This window comes from Haemaphysalis longicornis, unplaced genomic scaffold (assembly GCF_048455015.1).
Source record: "Haemaphysalis longicornis isolate Haplotype H1 unplaced genomic scaffold, Haemaphysalis longicornis Haplotype H1 scaffold_7, whole genome shotgun sequence".
Taxonomy (NCBI): Eukaryota; Metazoa; Arthropoda; class Arachnida; order Ixodida; family Ixodidae; genus Haemaphysalis; species Haemaphysalis longicornis.
Window position 1 is genome coordinate 41,919,467 of NW_027526422.1, and position 19,517 is coordinate 41,938,983.

At 47.4% G+C, this 19,517-nt stretch overlaps 2 protein-coding genes across 3 annotated transcripts in view; one reads left to right on the forward strand and one right to left on the reverse strand.

The window, feature by feature from the left end:
* Positions 1 to 616: 616 nt before the first annotated feature.
* Eno (alpha-enolase) lies at positions 617 to 12,645 on the reverse strand. Its single transcript, XM_077676895.1, has 7 exons — positions 12,497 to 12,645; positions 12,060 to 12,151; positions 6,991 to 7,215; positions 4,891 to 5,343; positions 4,128 to 4,317; positions 2,166 to 2,282; positions 617 to 1,344 (listed from the first exon to the last, which is right to left on the reverse strand). Exons 2-7 carry the CDS (start codon positions 12,142 to 12,144, stop codon positions 1,113 to 1,115), a joined length of 1,302 nt encoding a protein of 433 aa, XP_077533021.1. The 5' UTR covers positions 12,145 to 12,151; positions 12,497 to 12,645; the 3' UTR covers positions 617 to 1,112.
* Positions 12,646 to 12,755: 110 nt separating this feature from the next.
* Cenb1a (Centaurin beta 1A) overlaps positions 12,756 to 19,517 on the forward strand; it is a 28,432-nt gene continuing 21,670 nt past the window's right edge. Inside the window, exons 1-8 of one of the 2 annotated variants that reach the window (XM_077676893.1) lie at positions 12,756 to 13,122; positions 13,455 to 13,512; positions 13,606 to 13,664; positions 13,856 to 13,916; positions 14,015 to 14,068; positions 14,171 to 14,229; positions 17,652 to 17,835; positions 19,183 to 19,227. In XM_077676893.1, coding sequence (XP_077533019.1) covers positions 13,070 to 13,122; positions 13,455 to 13,512; positions 13,606 to 13,664; positions 13,856 to 13,916; positions 14,015 to 14,068; positions 14,171 to 14,229; positions 17,652 to 17,835; positions 19,183 to 19,227 — 573 coding nt within the window. In that variant the 5' untranslated portion in view covers positions 12,756 to 13,069. The remainder of the gene's footprint in view (positions 13,123 to 13,454; positions 13,513 to 13,605; positions 13,665 to 13,855; positions 13,917 to 14,014; positions 14,069 to 14,170; positions 14,230 to 17,651; positions 17,836 to 19,182; positions 19,228 to 19,517) is intronic. The other variant, XM_077676894.1, reaches the window with a different exon arrangement.

Here is a 19,517-nt window from a genome sequence, read left to right on the forward strand (position 1 = left end):
GAAATTGTACGAAGCCTGTCCAAGCTGCCTACAGTGGTTTAAAGCAGATGATGCATGCCAGGAGCTCACGAGATCCTCCACCGTGGTGTCTGCCATTCAGACTTGGAGGGGGAGAGAGAGGGTTGTTATAGGGTGTCAAACCAAAGATCTTAGAATCGCTTCTCACAAGATAATCCTGCATAACTGGGGAGCAATCTTGTTCTAGGCGAAGAGCCGACAATAATGACAAAGAAAATCTGAACAGGCAGCAGTCCCTGCTGGCAGCAGCAATGTTAGGAATATTGTAACATGTAAGATGTGGAATAAGTTGACAAGCAATATTTTGTGCAGAGGTACAGCATACTGACAAAATGGGGCACTTCTTTCCCACTTTGACACCCAAATTTGAAAATGTATTGAGGAATAAGTCCACAGACTGACCCAATATTTTAGCCATGAAAAGAATAAGCAGCACCTAAGCAGCAGTGTGGAATAAACTATGGGTCCCCTGAAGCAGTAGATGATAATGAAGCACAACTTCAGGCTTCCACAAACAGTTTGAAAAAAGCCTTTTCCTAGCGGATAAAGTAAAATATGGGTATGTAGAATACACTACGCAGAACAAGGGAACAACACAATCCTTTGCATTACCTTTATTACCGCAACTCAGCACCCACAGCACACAGCCATGCGGCAAATGACTGGACACCAAGAACACGAGACTGCGTTGTACATACACACACACAAAACAGGAACAGAGGATCTGGCAAGACTGGATTCCAATACCTTCACCAAATAGGAACTCGGCTTTGGTGGGGCCACACATGGCGGTGGGGGTAACCCATCAGCTCGGTTCTGTCACCTGAGGCGCATACAAGTTACGAGAGGTGCCCAATTTTTTATTACCTTTGGACTTTGCTTCTCCCAAACGAATGAGCAGGTCACGTTTTCGGTATCGATTTTGCACATGACTGCAGACGGTGCGTCATTCACTGTTGTAAGAGGATTTTTGTCCGATGACTAGGAGAAGCCTCGAAGAGGGAGGGAAGAGAGAGGGGGGGCAGTTACGCGAGTCAGCTGAAAACTACGTGACCTAGGCGGTGCCCGTGGGCAGCAGTGCCGTAGTCTTCGTCCTATTCGGGGTGGCGGAACTTCTTGCCGGCGTACACGGCGTTAGCTCCGAGCTGCTCTTCGATGCGGAGCAGCTGATTGTACTTGCAGAGACGCTCGGAGCGGCAGGGGGCACCGGTCTTGATCTGTCCGGTGCTCAGGCCCACCACGATATCGGCGATCGTCGAGTCCTCCGTCTCACCGCTGCGGTGGGACACCATGGTGCCCCAGCCGTTCTTCTTGGCCAGCTGGTGCCTGCAACAAGAGGGACCCATTCAGGAAACTCTGAAGCAGGGCATTAACATGCAATGACAGAGGAGCCACGCAAGGAAGTATAGCAGTTTGCAGCTGGGTTCTTATGTAATGCGTAACAGCCTTCACATGAATGTAGACCATTAACAGGCACAGCAGCCGACCGCTTCTTCAGACTCCGAAAATATGGACTTGATGGACATTTCAGACTTTCCCGAGGAACCGCCAGTTGTCCAATAGGAGTAATGACTCGCGGATTTTTCTGACTGCTCTTTTATTCGGACTATTTTTCGTTCCGCTTCAGGTCCGAAAAAGTCGGCTAGAGTATAGAAATCTCACTTCCTCAACACTATTAATAGCATCGCAACATGTAGTGCCATCATAAAGCACTGTTCTACTAAAAATACGAGATGCCACAGAGAGCAAGGAGAACACATACGTATACAAGGTATGATTTCATGCTAGGAAAAAAAAAAAAAAAAAGGCGAATAACAGGGACAACAGGAAAAAACGCACAACTAAGAGTGAAAGCTCGTTGCAAGAGATGCTGTTAGAATAGACACGCAGTTATAAGAGATTTGAAAATGGCTTGGCTGGTTTTACTATGTTCACTATGTTTGCAACATCTCATACAAGAAACAAGGTTACAAGAGACACTCTAGTACGGGCAACATTTTTAAGTCCCTAGAGCACTACAAGAAACAATAGATGAGGGGCTCCACGCTAATCTGAGACCACTTGGAACTTTACCGCATTCCGTGGTGGCACTTCTGTGAAGACAACGGATACAATAAAAAATGGCAGCATGTTATAGACCCACTTACGCCCTGATCGACTCTGTGACACTTCCAATCTGGTTCACTTTCAGCAGCAGGCAGTTGCAGGCACTCTTGTCTACGGCTATCTGAATTCTCTTGGGATTGGTGACAGTCAGGTCATCCCTGGAAAGAGAACGAGACACAATGCCAATGTCAACAAGACGAGCCTTTTCAGGAACAGTGTGACAGACAAATAACCCCCCACCACGCTTTTTGTTGTTCTTTCCCTTACGGAGTGCTTTACGGGAGTGCTGTGATCAGCCCTGCAACTTACAACACTGTCAGGTCCTTGCCCTGTAGCCCAGCACAGGTTGTGAGAACTTCTGGTTGCAGGGTTAGTTAGAAATAAAACCTCGGCATATTGCATTTCACTCCTCGTTCTAACAGGCCAAACACTATTCTACCACCAGTTGCTATCAAACTACTGACATCAGCTAATCTTAGAAAAAAAAAAAAAAATCAGAATGATCCCTCTGGCGTAATCGGGCATAACATAAAAGTGAAGCGCATAATGCAAGAAGCAGTCGCCTCATTCACGCTCATTTACGACGAAGCCCACAATATGCAATGCCGCCATCTCTTTTCTCTTCACCACAAAAGTGGTAAATAGAAAAGAAATGACCACTGCCCCTTTATTGGTCAGAAGGAGCAGTTGATTGGCATGATTGTGGGATTTAACGCACTGACGCAACGCCGGCGATGAGGTGCGCCGTAGTGGAGGGCTCCGGATTAATTTTGACCACCTGGGGATCTTTAGCATGCACCGAAATCCCGAACGCATGGGCGTTTTTGCTTTTCGCCTCCATCAGAAAAGGGGCCGCAGCGGCCGGGAAATGAACCCGCGACCTCGTGTTCAGCAGTCACAAGGAACAGTAATTGGACGTCTAAAAGCTTTGCAAGAATGCAAAGGCATCAGTGATTTGGCACTATATCGTCCCCAGTGCTTTTGTGTTTCCACAACTGCTAAGCTGCCACATATATGAACAGCACAAGTGAGTATGTTGGGGGGTTTGTAGCTGGGCTAGTTGGTTCATTGCATGATTTTGTCTTGAAGGGGGACAGGGAGAGGGGGGAGGTAGCAGCTGCCGCTTTTGCACTCCCCTGCCGACGCCCGCACAGCAGATTAACCAAAAAAGCCAAAGGGAGACAAGACACTAGTGGGGATCCTTGTGCCCCCCTGCCTTGTCCGCACACGTGCTGGGGCGAGCTGGGAGCCGCCATTTTGGGTAGCCGGCGTGTCGCGTAGGTCGTGCTCTCTTCATGACTCCGCGTGACGCGCCGAACCGGCTCGCCGCGAACGTGTGCGGGGGGCGAGGGGGAGGGACGACCGGTTCGTCACCTTCTCCCTCGCCGCCCTCTTCTCGATCGCCGGGGGAGACCTCTCCTCCACCCAAGCTGACGAGCGGCCCGCGAGAGCGTGCCGCAGGGACTCTGCCGAGAGATTCTGCCCTGATCGGTCGCCTCGGGATGCCTCCCCTGCTCCCGCGGCCGTGATGACGGATATCGAGGTCTGAGCCCAGCGGCTTGAGCGAGCGACAGGAGCCACTGTCTCCCCGCGAGCGATAGTCGTGTTGTCTGGTGTATGCACTGTATCTGCCAGGCAATAAAGCCTCACTTTGGATTGCCGGAGCCTGTCTACCGCATGTGAGTACTCGAACCCGTGCGTGAGTCTTCGGATTCCGCAGGGCTAGTGTACGGCGCGTAGCGTTCTCTAGCAAAGCTAGCCAGGGTCCTCTGCTATCCCGTACGTTAGCCCACACACTTTAATAAGCACTTTTGAAAAACTCCCTGGGGAGGTACACCAACAATAGAACCATTGCGTTGCTAGAAAACATGCCCTTCTTTCCAGACGTTAGTAAGTGGAGCAAAACATCAACTCCTACAAGCAGAGGACTGTAATGATTCAGGAAGTTGCCCTTCCTGCCGCATGCATTGAACCAGCGATGATGGCGAGACGAGAGCACTCACCCGACAATTTGGATCTTGGTCGCCGTGTTCAGCGAAGTCCAGGCATCCCAGTCGTCCTGGTCAAAGGGGTCCTCAATGGACACAATGGGGTAGGACTTGATGAAGTCCTCGTAGAGGGCCTTCAGCGCATCCTTGTCCAGGTAGTCGTTGGGGTTGCTCTTGGGGTTCTTGAAGTCAAGGTCGTACTTGCCTGCGGGTACACGAGAGGAGACGCATGTTGTGCATTAGTACTGAAAAATTCAAAAAGTGGGGTTTAATGCACCGAAGCTACACCTAGACTTCGAGGCGCGCCGAAGGTAGGGGTCCGGGTTAGTTTTGCACTTGAAAAGCATTTCAAACACTGCAGGTTTCAAACACTGCAGGTATGAATAAAGCGAGCAGTCAAATAAAGACAAGGAGAGGGAGAGAGGGGGAGCCCCGCGCATAGAGTGCAATGAAGAGTCTAGTCATAATGCGCGACATGCAAATGCGCGAGGCCTAAATTGAAGGCACAAAAGGAAAACCACTGCAATGCAGAAATACTCGGTAATCACTTCACTCGTCTGAATGTATTTAGATAGTACATTAAAAACACAAAATCATAAACTCAGTCAGCAGTGGTCTCAAGTGCTAAAATAAAGGCAGTAATTGAAAATGGAATGGCAATTTAGTAGCCCCGTAACTTATCAACAGAAGCAGTTGAGGCGATTCCTCACCCCAACCGTGGACTGTTTGGAAGCGGCAAAACCAAACCACACGTAGCCCCAGGGACCGAGTCACTCACCATCCTTGAAGAACTCGGAGGCGGCGACGTCCATGCCGATCTCGATCTTGCCCGCGTAGCCGGCCTTGCTGATGGCCTCCTGGATCATCTCGAGGGCCTCCTTGTTGTCCTGGATGTTGGGGGCGAAGCCGCCCTCGTCGCCCACGGCCGTGGCGTCCAGGCCAAAGCGGCCCTTGATGACCGCCTTGAGGTGGTGGTACGTCTCGGAGCCCATGCGCATGGCCTCACGGAAGGTCTGCGCGCCCGTGGGCAGGATCATGAACTCCTGCATGGCCAGCTTGTTGCCCGCGTGGCTGCCCCCGTTGATGACGTTGAAGGCCGGCACAGGCAGCACCACCTTGGTGTTGCCCGCCAGGTCGGCAATGTGCCGGTACAGGGGCACCCCCTTCTGGGCCGCCCCGGCCTTGCAGCACGCCAGGGACACGCCCAGGATCGCATTGGCCCCCAGGTTGCCTGGCAAAGGAGGGCAAGGGAGCACGGCCGATTGGGCAAAAGGAGAGGCGCCGTGCCCGCAAAGTTCGCTCACAGGTGGCGCCACCTCAGCCGCTTCGAAGGCAAAGAACAAGCAGCTAAGAACCCCTCCCGACTTGCAGTGTCAAGTGCATAGAGTTTCATACAATAATAACTAGAGGGGAAACTGGCGCTAGTGTCAACGTGAACATGGCAGCGGCGCTTGTGCTTCAATGGGAATAATGGGTAGTTCTGGAACCGGATTGCGTAGGATCAAAACGGGCCTCTGGCTGCACAAATTGTGTTTTTTGACAAAAAAACTCTTATTGCCCGATTCGCCATTTACAAATCACATGGCAAACAAGAAAGTTAGTGACGAAAAACAGGTTTTGTACGAAATAAAATGGCGCGTTTAAATAAAAAGCAGACGCGGAGTCGAGGAGGTTTGTGGAGCAGGTTTGCCATTTGCCACCAACTACAGCAGGACGTGGACTTCTTTAAAAACTACTTGTAAAGTTTCGGCGCTGGGGGTTTGTAATAATAGGAAGAGAAAAGTTTTGTGCTCATAAAAAAAAAAAAAAAGAAACCGATTACCTTTGGAGAAGTTATTCTTGCCTGAATTAGTGACATTCATCAAGCTGCGTTCCTGTCAGCCGCCGGTACTGCTGGTCTATGCCGTAGGAGCCGGCGTTCGCACGGAAGGTGTGGCTGTTCCAAGCGATTCGCAACCGTCGTCAGTTTCGACAATACATTGCTCTGCCGAATGAGCAGCGCCGCAGCAACTCCTAATTCGCAGACAACTTCGCCGCAGAGAGCGCCGTCATTTGTGCTTTCGTGCCCGCTGTGCCGGCAATGAATTGATAACCCACCAAATTCTCAACTCTGGTTATAAAACATTCTACTCAGGGCGGCGTCAGTGCGTGCGCGGCATGCAGTTCAAGGAGAAACGTATTTTTGATAGCTTCTTCCAACACCCCGTGTAGGCAAATGTGTTCCTGTAAATCCAAAATGAAAATGAAACTGCCTGCAATCCATAGTAACTCCACAAGCCATAGAGCGCCAATCCGAATCCAGAACTACCCATCACACGCATCGAGGCGTAAGATCGCAGTGCCAGATTCCTCTCTAGTTGTTATTGTATCAAACTATCTTCAAGTGAGGTTGTTGTAGTGATGAGTCTAGAAAGAAACCTCCGCCCTTCAGTACTGTGTGCTGCTGGAAAAGCACGACACCCCTGGAGCTTTATCTCTAACTCTGCCCACAGCTTGTGAGGTAGGCTCTAAAACATGACAGCCTTACTCACACTGCCTGTTCTTCAAGGTAGGGCTGCAATACACAAATACACATTAACTAATAATAAGCACTTATAAACGAGCAATAAAAATAGGAAAAAGTTGGTTACTCTCGCAGTTTTTTGTTTATTCAGTGAGTGACTTGCTAATCAATTTGAATGCTTACTTTTTCTCATGAGCAACCAAGAGTTTAGAGCTATCGTTGCAAAAAATCCCCAGAACTTGGAGGAAAACCTTAAGGAGGAAAGCACAGTCAGTCCTGAGCACAGCAAAGACTTGACAGTGAAGGAAGGTTACTAGGGAGCAATGCCACCACCACACTTGCAACGACAACAGCTAGGCCTCTCAGCCTACGCACCTTTGTTCTCCGTGCCGTCCAGACCCAGCATGAACTCGTCAATGGCCGTCTGGTCAGTGAGGTCAAAGTTCTTGGCAATAAGCTGCGGCGCAATGATCTTGTTCACATTGTCCACGGCCTTGGAGACACCCTTGCCCATGTACATGGACTTGTCCCCATCGCGGAGCTCCAGGGCCTCATGGATTCCGGTGGACGCCCCAGACGGCACGGCAGCCCGGAATAAGCCTGCGGGGAAGCCATTGAGAATGACCCTGCCCAGAGCACATCTCCGCAGCACAAGTGCCCCATTTTGCGACAGTCTATCATTCTAGTTGTTGTCCAGCCAAAAAAAATGGCCGCCCAATTCTAAAGAGTAAATAAAAAAACATGTGATTCGATGGGATTTGAATTTGGGTCTGCGCGGTAGGAGTCCAATGCATTACCCCTAAGCTATCACTGCACGCTGTCAGCGGTAGAACTAAAGTTGTCGTTCCTTTCTTCGTGGCACATAGGTACACACTAAGGGGACTGACAAGGAATCGGGAGCTTGGAGGGGACTAATGTGTCCGGATCACAAAACGCTGTATTGGAAACCTAGAAGTGGGAGAATAGTGTGTACTTCTTGCTGCAAAAGGAAGAAATGAAAGTGAAGAGAGATGCAAATGCAGTGTAGCAGTAAAGAAGCAGGTCAAAGTAATTTGTGCAAAAAAAAAAAAAAAAGCAAAGAAAGACGCAAATATGATGTAGCAATAAAGAAGTTGTTAATTAAGTATGACCAGGCTTTCACCTACAAAGCACATAAGCAGACTTAAGTGCACCGATAAATTTTTAAAACGCGAAGCGTCTACACGAATTCACAATGTCAAAAGGAGCGTTGTGACCTTCAATTTGATAAGGATAGAGAGTAGAGGGTGGAGTGTGTACTGAAGGTTCTGCGCACTGTATTTCTTTTTACACACCTATCCCATTGGTAACAGTCATGGCTTTCACAGGGATTTTAAACACCAAGAGTGGTTTTTATATGACTGGCTTTAAAAATAGTGACCTGCCCACACTTGGCAGTTTCCATGTGCCAAAAATATGAGAACCAAATACAGCAATATTCGGTGCAGTAGCGTTGGAGAGAACCAAAAAAGCCAGCTTTTTTCGTCTGCTATGTGCACTTGGTTGATCTGCCAAGGTTGTTATTTCATAGTACTTCTTCCCGGGTGATTGTGCTTGATCTCTGCCGATTTACCGTGCACACAAGCTCGGGCTCAATTGAATGGTTAAAGGAAGATTTCTTTGTACCGTAGCTTCCGTGAGCCCATTATTGTATGCAGTGCTTCATTGTTGCGTACTGCTGCGCAAAACCAGCAGCCACGCGGCAGCAAAGGAATTTCCTTTCACAATTTCCCCGTCACCTCAGTATGCTAGAGATGTATGAAAAAGATACCCCAAGGTAAATTTACTATAACTGTGGCTCTCATTCCGGCAAAAAAATGCTTTTTTTTTTTTACAAAACTGCCACAAACAAATTGGGATTCTTAGAGCTGCTTGTAAGCTACTTCACGAGGACTTTAGTGTCAAATTTCTACGCGGGCAGATGGAGTTTCACACAAAGAGAAAGCTCCTAAACCTAAAGCAAAGTAGAGATGGTTTCTAAATTTTTAAATAGTCTGAAAAGATCAGAAACTAGATTTAACAGATTTGAAGCAAATGAATACTGCACCATCATTGTTTATTTATGTATGGTAATGCTTGTACAGCTAAAACCTAGATCCGACTGATCGGTGTCATAGGTCATTACTGATTAGTACGACCAGTGCGCGTTATGCCGGCAGTTGAAGATCGCACTGTGAGCGAAGCGAAGCTCGCAAAGTCGAGGACCAAATTCAGTGCCACCTTACCCCGCATGACGTGTCTAAAAGTACGGGATGGGCGAACTTTTGGGTTAGGTGTGAGAAACTACAAAAAAGTGGACACAGTGCCAGCCAGAACTGCGGAGATATTAAGAAAAAAATACAAGAGGGGCGAACTTTTGGGTCAAGGGCGGCAAGTACAAATAAGTGATTGCATTACACATCAAAAGATGATTCGAGTTTGTTATTTTGTTCACATATAGGGGCTAAAGCCATAAATTTTGAAGGGTAATCTTTGGGGTCTTTTAGTTAATTGAATATTTCACCCCTAAAGGGTGGTGGGCAATGTTTTGGGAGAGGGCGTTCTCTCGCAACTTTACGGTAGTCCCCACGGAGTAAGATAAACAGGAGCGCTGACTTCGCTCTCTCCGACAGGCCCTTAATGTCCCTCACTCGCGGAGCACAATGTAGATGGCGCTACGATCCCCGTGCTCCGGAGCTGCTCAGTTCGCAAGGCGCGACGGCGAGGCGCATCCGGCTGAATTTGCCGTCTGCTTTGGAGGTGGTTCGTTTGGCGAAGCTTCGCGTCTGTTGCGGGCCTGATTGACTAGTTCAACAGCACCTCCTGGGTAACCGGCACCCAACAGAATTAAGTTGTCGTACGGCTAAGATACGTTAAGGATTTGTTCGCAGAACGGGAATACGAAATGTAGAGACCACATTCAGACATCTGGCCGCTAGAGAAACGCTTTCTTGTCTGCACTTCGGGCCACGAATGGCACTACATTCTGTATATTTGCAAATTGGAAATTTGTTGTGGGCTACATGTATTACAAATGCCGACAGAAGCCAACTAGTCCTAACAAATAGCGATTTTAAAAGTGCCCTCCAACTTCTCGCCACTTGTAAACTAAACTTGCTGGTTTAAAACCGGAATGAATGCTAAACAGTGAGCTCACATGCAGAATATTTTCATTATCTCTGCTCGTATCATGCGGGGGTGTAGCCCCGAGCATTTTTTCTTCTCTTTTGGAACTGCATACAACAGCACGCATTACATTATGCGTACTGCTAGTACTACATAGCACACCACTGTATAGTGCACGGCGCTCCAGAGAACTACATCCCCACAGTCGAAAGCAGCTTGCTCTTTGGTGCAGAGCGCACGTAAAACGCGGAGTGTTGCTTGAAAAATGATGATTGGGGCTAGGTGTTTTTGAAGGCAACACTGAGTTTCAAATCAACTTAACGATTTGAATTGCATGAAAAGCTGCTTCTTTCATCAATTCAGGCTAGTTGTGAGTAGTGCAAAAACAGCCACGCCAGGGGCACGCTTCGAGAAATGTTTCCATATCACAACTCCAGTTAGTAGCAATATGTTACAAGCTTTTTCAACACATCACTTGCCTTCTCCCCCTACCTCTCTAATTTCTGAGTACTTGCGACCCCTCAACTGGTTGTGCAGCTGTTAATTACGACACAGATACGACATGCAGGGGGCAGACTTTTGTCGATGCCACCATTAATAAGATAATAAGACCGGGGCATATTCAGCTTAAGTTACAAATTTAATTTAATTGAAATTATTTTAAATTAAATGTAATTTTTTAAAACACGCAAGCACTTCTTATGACGCAATATAGGCAATTACCCGGCTTCGCTCTTTATTCTAGAACAACTTTATTTTCCCAAACCAGGTCATCAGAATACATTGCTCAGCAATGCATCTGGAGGTATGCGCTGGCGGCATTGACAAGATTACACGACTGCACAGTGACAGTGAACATCGGGCTGTAAGTTACGATGCGGGTTGAAGCAAAGATAGCATTCGAAATTCTTTGCACCCGTAATGACGCTGACAGAGCCTTTCCATATTCATGGCAAGGCGGCATCCGTAATTTCTTGTGTGGAACTGTATGCATCATTGCCGCACGCCTATGTCGACTGCGGACGTAAACGTTGCGCGTGTGCAGAAGAAGCATAAATCGCTAAGCGCGCAGCAGGGTAGCATGCGACCAAGACAGAACGATTTTTGCACTGTACCACTTCACCGTAAGCCGAATCAGGCTAGATGGCTTGTTGACGTGTGCGATATTACTCTGGCTCATTTCTCGTGTTTTCTTCCTAAATCGTCGCTGTACGATTTCATCTAAGATCTCCTGGGTTATATCGATATTCTTCAGTCCGCCGTGGTTATTCCAGACTAAACGGTCCCTGTTAGAGAATAAGCAGTCTTCACATATGTGGTGGTGTGCGATTACCCCGCCGCTCATTGCAGCCGCGCAACATAATTTCGATTCCGCGTGCGTCTTGTGATTGCGTGCACAGTTTGACATGTTAGAAGACAGATGTCGCGGCGAAGGGAAACAAGCTGCTGCGAAGAGCGAGCAACGTACAAAGGCCCAATGACGAGAGGGGCGCGAAAGAGGTAGAGCGCAAAGTAAAAGCTGGGCGGCCGGCGGCGCGGGGACATTATCGGCCCAAGCAAATTATTTTTTTCTGGGCCACAGTTGGCGCTCCTCTTTATCTTACTGCGTGGGTAGTCCCTTAGAAATGCTGTGAACTCTTGTAGCACTGTACACGTCACATTGTATTGTCCTGCCCCAGCTGCTTTTGATCATGAAGCTATGAGAATTGAACAGGCACAAAGACGAAAGTCAGTTACAAGAATTAACTCAGCATTTAGTGAAAAACTAACGTCAAGAGAACAGACGTGTGAATGGAATCAGAGTTGGCCAAAATAAAACACTAGATGAGGTGACTCGAAATATCCCCCCACACTCTAGGGCCTTGGACTTTTATTTTGAGACTACTGGCTTTGGACGCATGCCAGTGGTGTAGAAGGCCAGGAATTCTCCCTAAACGGTGACAGCTGTCATATCCAAGCCTTGAAAGCTAATTGTTTGGACTTTAGTTTCCGTTTTCATGATAAAATATGAAGGTGACAGCAAATGGATATTGCCAGAACGAAACAGTTTCGGCAAACGTAAAGCACGCTACTCTAGAACGTACGCTAGAACAGCTATGCTGAAGTACTGGAAAGCTTATGCAATGAACCGCTGCAGCGCGTAAGAGAATGTCAAAAGGTCACGACTGTGAGCCCTCGCGATTATTCCCACACGACAGCAAGATTTACGAGACCTCCGGCCAAGGGCTAGTGCACAGACTGTCATTCTCACGCAAGCAAGAAAACGCGAGTTGGTAGCACCAATGGGCTGGATCGCCAACACAAATCAGTGGCATGGTTACCTTTTTCGCTAAGCAGATCGACTTCTACGGTCGGGTTTCCTCTGCTGTCGAAAATTTGGCGCGCGTATATCCTCTTGATCGGCATGATGGCACTAGAAACGAAAGGAAAACATCGCAGTTGACAGCAGTGCAAATAACGTTGAAGGCTCCGCGGCACCCAAACTCATGCGAGTTCTTCAGATAGCGCACTCAAACAAACAGACAAATAGCTGCAATACATGCACGATCAGATCAGAAGCTGAGCTAAAGCGCTAAATCAACTTATCCGGTTAACCCGACGACGTAACCTTCAGCAGGGGGTGCTATCCCCTTTCGAACCCAAGGTCGAGCAATGTCACCGCAAACGCACGAAGGGGGAGCTTAAGGGCAACAAGAAGAGAACGCCGGCTAAACGAGCTGCTCGCGGAGTTCCAGAGCAGCTTGTCTGATTTACTTACGATTTTGAGCTTATCCACGAAAGCTAAACGAGCGGGCTGTTCGGCAATGCAACCTGACACAACAGCCGCGGTCCCAATCGAACTGACCCGACTCACGCACGCACAACGCAGCCCGACAGCAGCGAAGGGGGAGGGGCGAGGGTTGCAACGGAAGCTCTTGAAACAGCCGCCAGAGGTCTAGCAGAAAACGACGTCTTTTTTGCCGCTTGGTGGCTGGAGTTTTGTTTGTATTTTGAAAATAATTACTTTCTGTATTATTAATACAAAAGAAAAAGCCAGTTGCATTGTCTCACCGTCTCATAATTGTTTGCGGAGCACCTGCCGTGGTTTTTGGCCGCTCCGTTTTTTCCGAGGACTAGAGAGATTAGGTAGATGGGCACGCTGGCTCGAGTCCGACGATGAAGTTGCGCCGCACACGTTCAAGAGGTGGGGTGTCTGTAGTCTCATGATTCATAGCTGGCGGTGCTGTGTTGATCTGCGGTTCAGCTGGTGCTTTGACTCCTCCGTGGCGTTTCCGGGGTTAACCGCAGCGATCAAATGGGCTGGCATCGGATCTGAGTACAACGGTTCATCATGAGGCCGATCATAGACCTCGACGAGTGCATCAGGGACTCCCCGAAATTTCGGTGGGTTGGTCTGAACTGTTCTCGGTGTACGGGTGTTGCAATTTATCGTTTCGTCCGGGAGCGTACTGAGATTGTGCTGACGTCTGATTTTGCTCATTTTCGACGGTGTTCGTAGAGAATGAGCGCTGCCCTCCTTTTAAACTGTTCAGCTTGTCTACGTCGTACCTGTCGGTAGACAGGATGCATCGAAGATGATATCCTTTGTAGTAGCGGCTTCTCCTCTTTCGCCATTTGACGAAGGTTCTTGTAGAATACAGTTCCAACCCTAACAGCGGGAGTAAACGTGTTACGATGTATTAAACAAGCGAATTCCGAACTTGTTTCGTTCTCAGGGAGGCGTTAGAAGAAAATGAAGAGAGCATCGATCAACTAGAAATTAAGCTCGAGAAAGTGAGTACTACGAAGATTCACGTTTGAAGCATGCTGTCCACTTTGTTCCCGGGGTCAGTTCTTAAAACTGCTTCATCTGATCTCGTTTTTCAGTTGGTAAAACTATGCACTCATATGGTTGAAACTGGAAAAAGCCATGTTACGGCGAAAAGGTACAAGTACGCCCACTCGGCGTTATCTGCATTGATTTGAATTTCTGCTGTCAATGGCGCGTATTGTCTCATTTCAAAACACGTCTCATGGCGCAGCTAGTCATAAAAATATACATACTTCGCAAGTTTCAGCAATTAGGTCACGATTCTGAAGAACACTCTCTGACGTTTGTTTTTCTCTTTCATCATAGTGCTTTCATCAATGGAATCTGGGATTTGGTTGGATATTTCAAGGACAATGCACCTATTGTGGTTAGTAGGAGAAAAAACTTTGTGCTGATATTGTCGTAAAGCTAGAAAGATTTCTCATTAATTGCCCAACACACCTAATACTGATTCATGTGTTTCAGCAATCACTGAATAGATTTATACAGATCCTTACGGACGTACTCAAGTACCAATCGGTGAGCACTTCCCACGTGACAGTTATTCGAAGCGGCATTGACTGATTTTGGTGACCTCCAAATACAACTTTTTGTAAGCATTATTGACTTCTTTTTCTTCAGATACTTCTTGAGCATGCCCAGAAGTCTATTGTAAAGAATCTGAGCAATTTCATCAAGAAGTAAGTTGAAAGCCTACATTTCATTTCATCCGTAATGTCTGGACACGCCAACATAACTGCTGCTTTGACGAGATTATTCGTAGTATTTAAGCTGCAGTTTAGTATAAAAAGCAGTTGTATTAAACCGCCAAGTTGTCATTTGCAATCTTGTTAAAATTGTATGAGATGTTATGCTTTGCTCATATTAAACGGGCTTTAAAATTGTATTGATAGAATGGATGGGCATAGTTTATGAATACGCCATGCATGGTGAACAGCAGCACTTTGATAAGCAAGAAAATGAAAATGATGGCAAGGAAAACAAGTCGTCCTGAAACAGTGCATTCTGCTGTTGAGGACTCGCAATCAGCGCACAGGTCTTGAGGTTGTAAGAGCAGATTTGTTAAAGGCCTCTGAAATAAATCGGCCAACAACACTGCCAACAAGCAAAATATGCACCTGACAATATTGATTAGGTTGGCTTCATATTGGTAGCATTTGTGGCAGTATGCTCTACATCATGCAATATGTGAGCCAAGTGAAAGTAGAGCTTCCGTCTTTGTTTATAAGCGTGCAAAGCCACTTTCATTATTGCACGAGCGCTTGGAGAGCAATGTTATCTTTTTCTAGTGTGTTTGCTCGGTTTTCTGTTATCATCCATGTTTAAAAAAACTGTGGGTGGCTTAACAATGCAAAGCTCTCTATTGTTGCGCGTTAAGTTGCAGTATCATTTTGTGTGCAGCATTTTGTTGTTACCATCATATAGGGTCTTGCGAGGTTGTCACAGTAAAGTGGGGGTCTTGTACCCAAGGTTGGGGTAACATTTATGCCTTTCTTTAACATTGTGCTAACACAGTAAGCTCTTGTTAGGGACTGTAAATACTACAGTTTTTTGCCTCGAAAGAGAAAGAGAGAATGCATTTAATGGTAGAAGCGAGGTTAGCCAAGCCATTTCACTTAGCTTGCTACGCCGCGTGAAGAAAGAAAAACATGATGGTTTGTGAAATGAAATAAATAAATAAATGAAAAAAATGAGGTGATGTGCACGAATTTTAAGCACATACACAGAGTTTGGCAATGAAGTTAATCAACTTTTGGTCCAAGCCAGTGCTACGCAAGAACACCAACAGAGATTTACTAGCCCGTATGGCCTGGCGTGGGTCTGACCAAGTGCCTAAAACTGCCCTCAGTTCAAGGCCTGCGTGGTGTGGCATACACAAAGATGTAAGGAGAGCCTGCCTTGGCACTGTGAACTTTGGACAGATGCAGATATGTTTGATATCTTCTGTTACATGGCATGTTGGACAGAGTGGGGAAGAGTCCTGCTAAATTTTGCAGAGGAAATGCCGTGTGTCCACATTTAGACGTAGGCGGTGCAATACCACTTCACGCTTGCTGAGCCCAAGAGGCATCTTTAAGCTGCATTTAGGGTCAATCAAATGCACTACTGTATTCTCCAGGCAATCAAGAATGCGGGGGTTGCCGCATTGTTTGTTGTAAAAGGAATGGGCAGCGGTGGAATAGAGGGGCCGTGGGCCGATGAAACTGCATAATCAGCTGCAACATTTCCGGCAAATCCGCAGTAGGCAGGAAGCCATTGCAGTTCTATGCTGTGCCGTTGTTGTGTTACTTGGAGGTGCAGATAATGTATCTCCCATGTCATCTGATGTTTCGGTAGTGATGCTAAGTGCACTAGAGCGGATTGGGAATCAGTGAAAAAAGCCCATTTAGTGGGTGGTTGCTTTAAAATGTAGTGAGAAGCAGCCCGCAAAAGTGTGGTGCAAATGGTGGTTCATGATGAGGGAATCCAAATCCCAATCGCCAAAGATGTACCCATCACTGATCCATTCGTATATGGGCTCTGTAGTTCGTATTAATGAGCTCCAAGGCGAAAAATTTCAAATCTGGGGCTGGCATGGGTGCTTTTCGCTTGAAGCCAGGCACAGGGGTTGTGATTTTCATGGGAGGGAACATCCACACGGTGGGGGAAGAAAAGGGGCTGGAGCCTGGTTATGTGAAGGTAGGAGGACCTCCTGCGCCCTGGATACACAGACCGCCACTAGTGGACGCCCACACTGTCTAGCCACAATGCGCAGTTACGTTCGACATTGCTTACCAGATGTTGCAAAATATCTTCCAAGACATATCACAGCTGTTGCCTGCGAATAACGCTAGCCCGTTATGATAAAGATTTCTGGGAATCGTGGAAAATTGTGACCCGTGATCCCAAGCCGGTGCACGCTGGGAGAGACGCAATACGCTGAAACCGCTCCGGTGCACCGCTAGTTCGGCAGTGCCTGGGAGATGGCACCACCGGTCTGTGCGCTGCATCAATGCGCTGGGTGCGCTAACGTGTGAGCGCGGAAGACAGAGGTGGTCAGTTCGGAGAGCTGGTCTGGGTGAGGTTGGCAGAACAGCGTGGCGGTGGCCGCGACCATGTATCTCAGGTGGGAACTGTTGTTAGTCGCGTGCCGTGAGTGCCTGCCTCCCGTTCGCAATCACGACCAGGACGGCGTGATTCGTGATCACCATCGAGCTGTGTGCTCATATGCTTTGGGAGTTCCGAAATTAACGGCTGTGCTTTTCGGCACTACTGTCTCTTGCGTTTTGTACCGGTGAACTCTGGGCTGCCATAAGCGTGGCGGCCCACTTGGTTGACATGGCGGGAGCCAGCGTGGTGGCCTACACCAGAGAGCTGGCTAGTTCGCCCCCAAAGCCCCCGCATATTCCACAAGATTTAGTTAAACACTGACGAGATATTAGTTCTTATCAGTTAGGTACTGAATAAGACGTTGTTTTGTTTGTTTGGACGATATTGCCTTTTCTCGACTGATGCTGCAATGGCATCGACGGCAGCTTGTGCAGATACCTTTGCTTCAGATAATTCACATGCTGAGGAGAATTCGCTTTTTTTTCTTAGCTTAATCAGGCCATAGTTCTCTTGCCTGTCGTTGCCCCTTCCGATGTGCTGGTTCATGCTGTATGACTCCATGGCTGGACGAAAATATGTTACGGGAGTCCTGAAATTTGGTTTTAAGCTGAACTTTCAAGCCATCTGCGTCTAGATAAGCATGTTTTCTTGCGCACTGAATTCACGATAAATTGGTTGAGAACTTCAAGTTTGTTCGGGTTATCCGCGATTCTGGCTTCATTTAGTTTGAGTTAATGGCAGCCTGCTGCATTCTACGGAATCATTCGCAGTTTGCTGACCTTTGTAAAAACAAGAGCACGGCTCTTCTTTATTATCTGCCAACCTGTTGTTTGGTGCTGCTGTAACGAAACACACTCATTGAAAACGTAGAGTTGGCATAATACTGTCTGCACTGTGTGCCACTTCTCCTGGCCTTGTGTTTTTTCCCTCGAGAAGCAAGGAGTGAGAAGAAAGTGCGGGCATCTGATCACACACTCTGGCTTCCTTCCCTCGCCGCAATGCGTTGCTCCAGTGACATCCGGCAGAGCAAGGAGACTCGGCGCCACTTTGAGAAGATCAGCGACGACCTGGACAATGCGCTGTTCCGCAACTCCCAGGTGCAGCGCACCAAGGTTTCGGAATGTGAGGATGCCCACAACGTGCTGATTGCCACCCGCTCCTGCTTCCAGCATCTGGCTCTTGATTACGTCCACCAGGTGTGTGTTCGTAGTGTGCGCTACGCCTAGATGCTATTTTTTTTCCTTTTTTTTATGTTTTAAGATATGATGTACCGGGTGTGCGAGGTATTTAAGAACAGATGGTTGGCGTCAGGCACAACAGAATATATCCATCAAAGCCAGACATATTATCACCAAACTTTGCAATGTACTTTTATTATGGTTTATTTCCATAACTACTTAATGAATCCGCCATCGGCCGCAATAAGCGATTCGATTCGGCTTCGCGAATGGCTGCATGCACAGATCAGGTGCTCCTTAGAGATGTTGGCCATTCAGTGAAAAATGGCAGCCTTCAGCAAGTCTTTTGTATTATATGGCCCTTTGTGGGCCTCTCTGAACGACGCCCCAGACATAGTAGTCGAGCGGATTTAAATCTGGGCAACTAGGAGGCCACAACTTCGGAGTGACGGGGTTGCAGAAGTTGTCAGCCAGCCACTATTGGGTGACTTGGGCAGTGTGGGTAGGAGCCGAATCTTGCTGAAAGACATATGGTCTTCCTTTCAAAACACTCTTTCTCTCTTTCCCCGGCTTTCCAATGGTGGTAAGCACATCCACATAACCAGCAGCATTAACGCAAAGTCCTGAAAAAAAGTGTGGTGGAATGACATCTCCCTCATTGCGGAAAACAAATAACACGACCGCCGGAGAAATTACGAGGTTCTGACGATGTCTGACCGCAGACTGTGCTTTTTCCTTTTCGCTTCGCCACAGATGCCACGTCACGGCCACAACACACCAGCTCTGTCCGCACCTTGTAAACGAAAGACTTCGCTACTTTCAGAAAGGAGGCAATTTTTAAGTCGCTGTGGTGCGCGGCCAGTGCGACGAGGACTGCATGGCGTTTCATATCCTGCTTCAAATTGTACGCTTCCATCTGTGAACAAACTGGACAGTATGAATGATAAGGGGTCGACGAACAAGAGGCCATTCGCCTAGATATAGATGATGAGGCTGCTGGTGTCTATGGTGATTAAGAATAGCATTCTCAAATACCTTGCGCACCCTGTATGTCTAGCTCCGAACAAAATCACGGATTCCTTAGAAACGGGTAATCAATTCTGATTTTCTTTTCTTTTCTTTCTTTTTTTTTTGACAAAGCAACTTAGAGCACTTAATGTGGCTGCAATGCAACGTGGCTTGCAGGTGGCATTATTGGTGATTTATGACACTTTAGTGAACTGCGTAGTTCTTGTACTTGCATTGCTGTTGGAAGGAAACTCAATTTCCTAATGCCGTTTGCACTGCTCGGCAGTACACATGGTTATGTGATGCATGCCTGAAAGGCTGCTGATGAGCTGTTTTTTGCTTTCTTTTGTGTCACAGCTCAGTTGCCTGCAATCCAAGAAGAGACATGAAGTCCTGCAAACAGTGAGTAACACGTGGAAATGTATTTGTGGTAGAAACACTGGTGAATTCACTGCAGAATACATTCTTCGAACTGCAGTCTGAAACAGGCTGCTGCGCCAAAGCCTGTAGACCTGCCCTTCAGAAATCTGTGCATTGTACAAGAAAAAATTTTAAGCCTACACTCTGCCTGTTGTTCAACTACAGAAGTTGTTTTCATATAACATTTTTCTATTCATCATGAGGAAGGAAATTTTTAATGGTTTGATTATTTGAATACGTTTTGGATGAAAAGAAGTACGCGGTGCTAATTT

What these genes read in the sequence shown, in the direction of transcription:
- Eno (XM_077676895.1), bottom strand. Translation starts at nt 12,144, where the DNA reads ATGCCGATCAAGAGGATATACGCGCGCCAAATTTTCGACAGCAGAGGA. An exon ending in CGATCTGCTTAGCGAAAAAG is followed by an intron (nt 7,216 to 12,059) that starts GTAACCATGCCA and finishes GCTTCCCCGCAG; the next exon opens with GCTTATTCCGGGCTGCCGTG. An exon ending in GGACGGCACGGAGAACAAAG is followed by an intron (nt 5,344 to 6,990) that starts GTGCGTAGGCTG and finishes CTCCTTTGCCAG; the next exon opens with GCAACCTGGGGGCCAATGCG.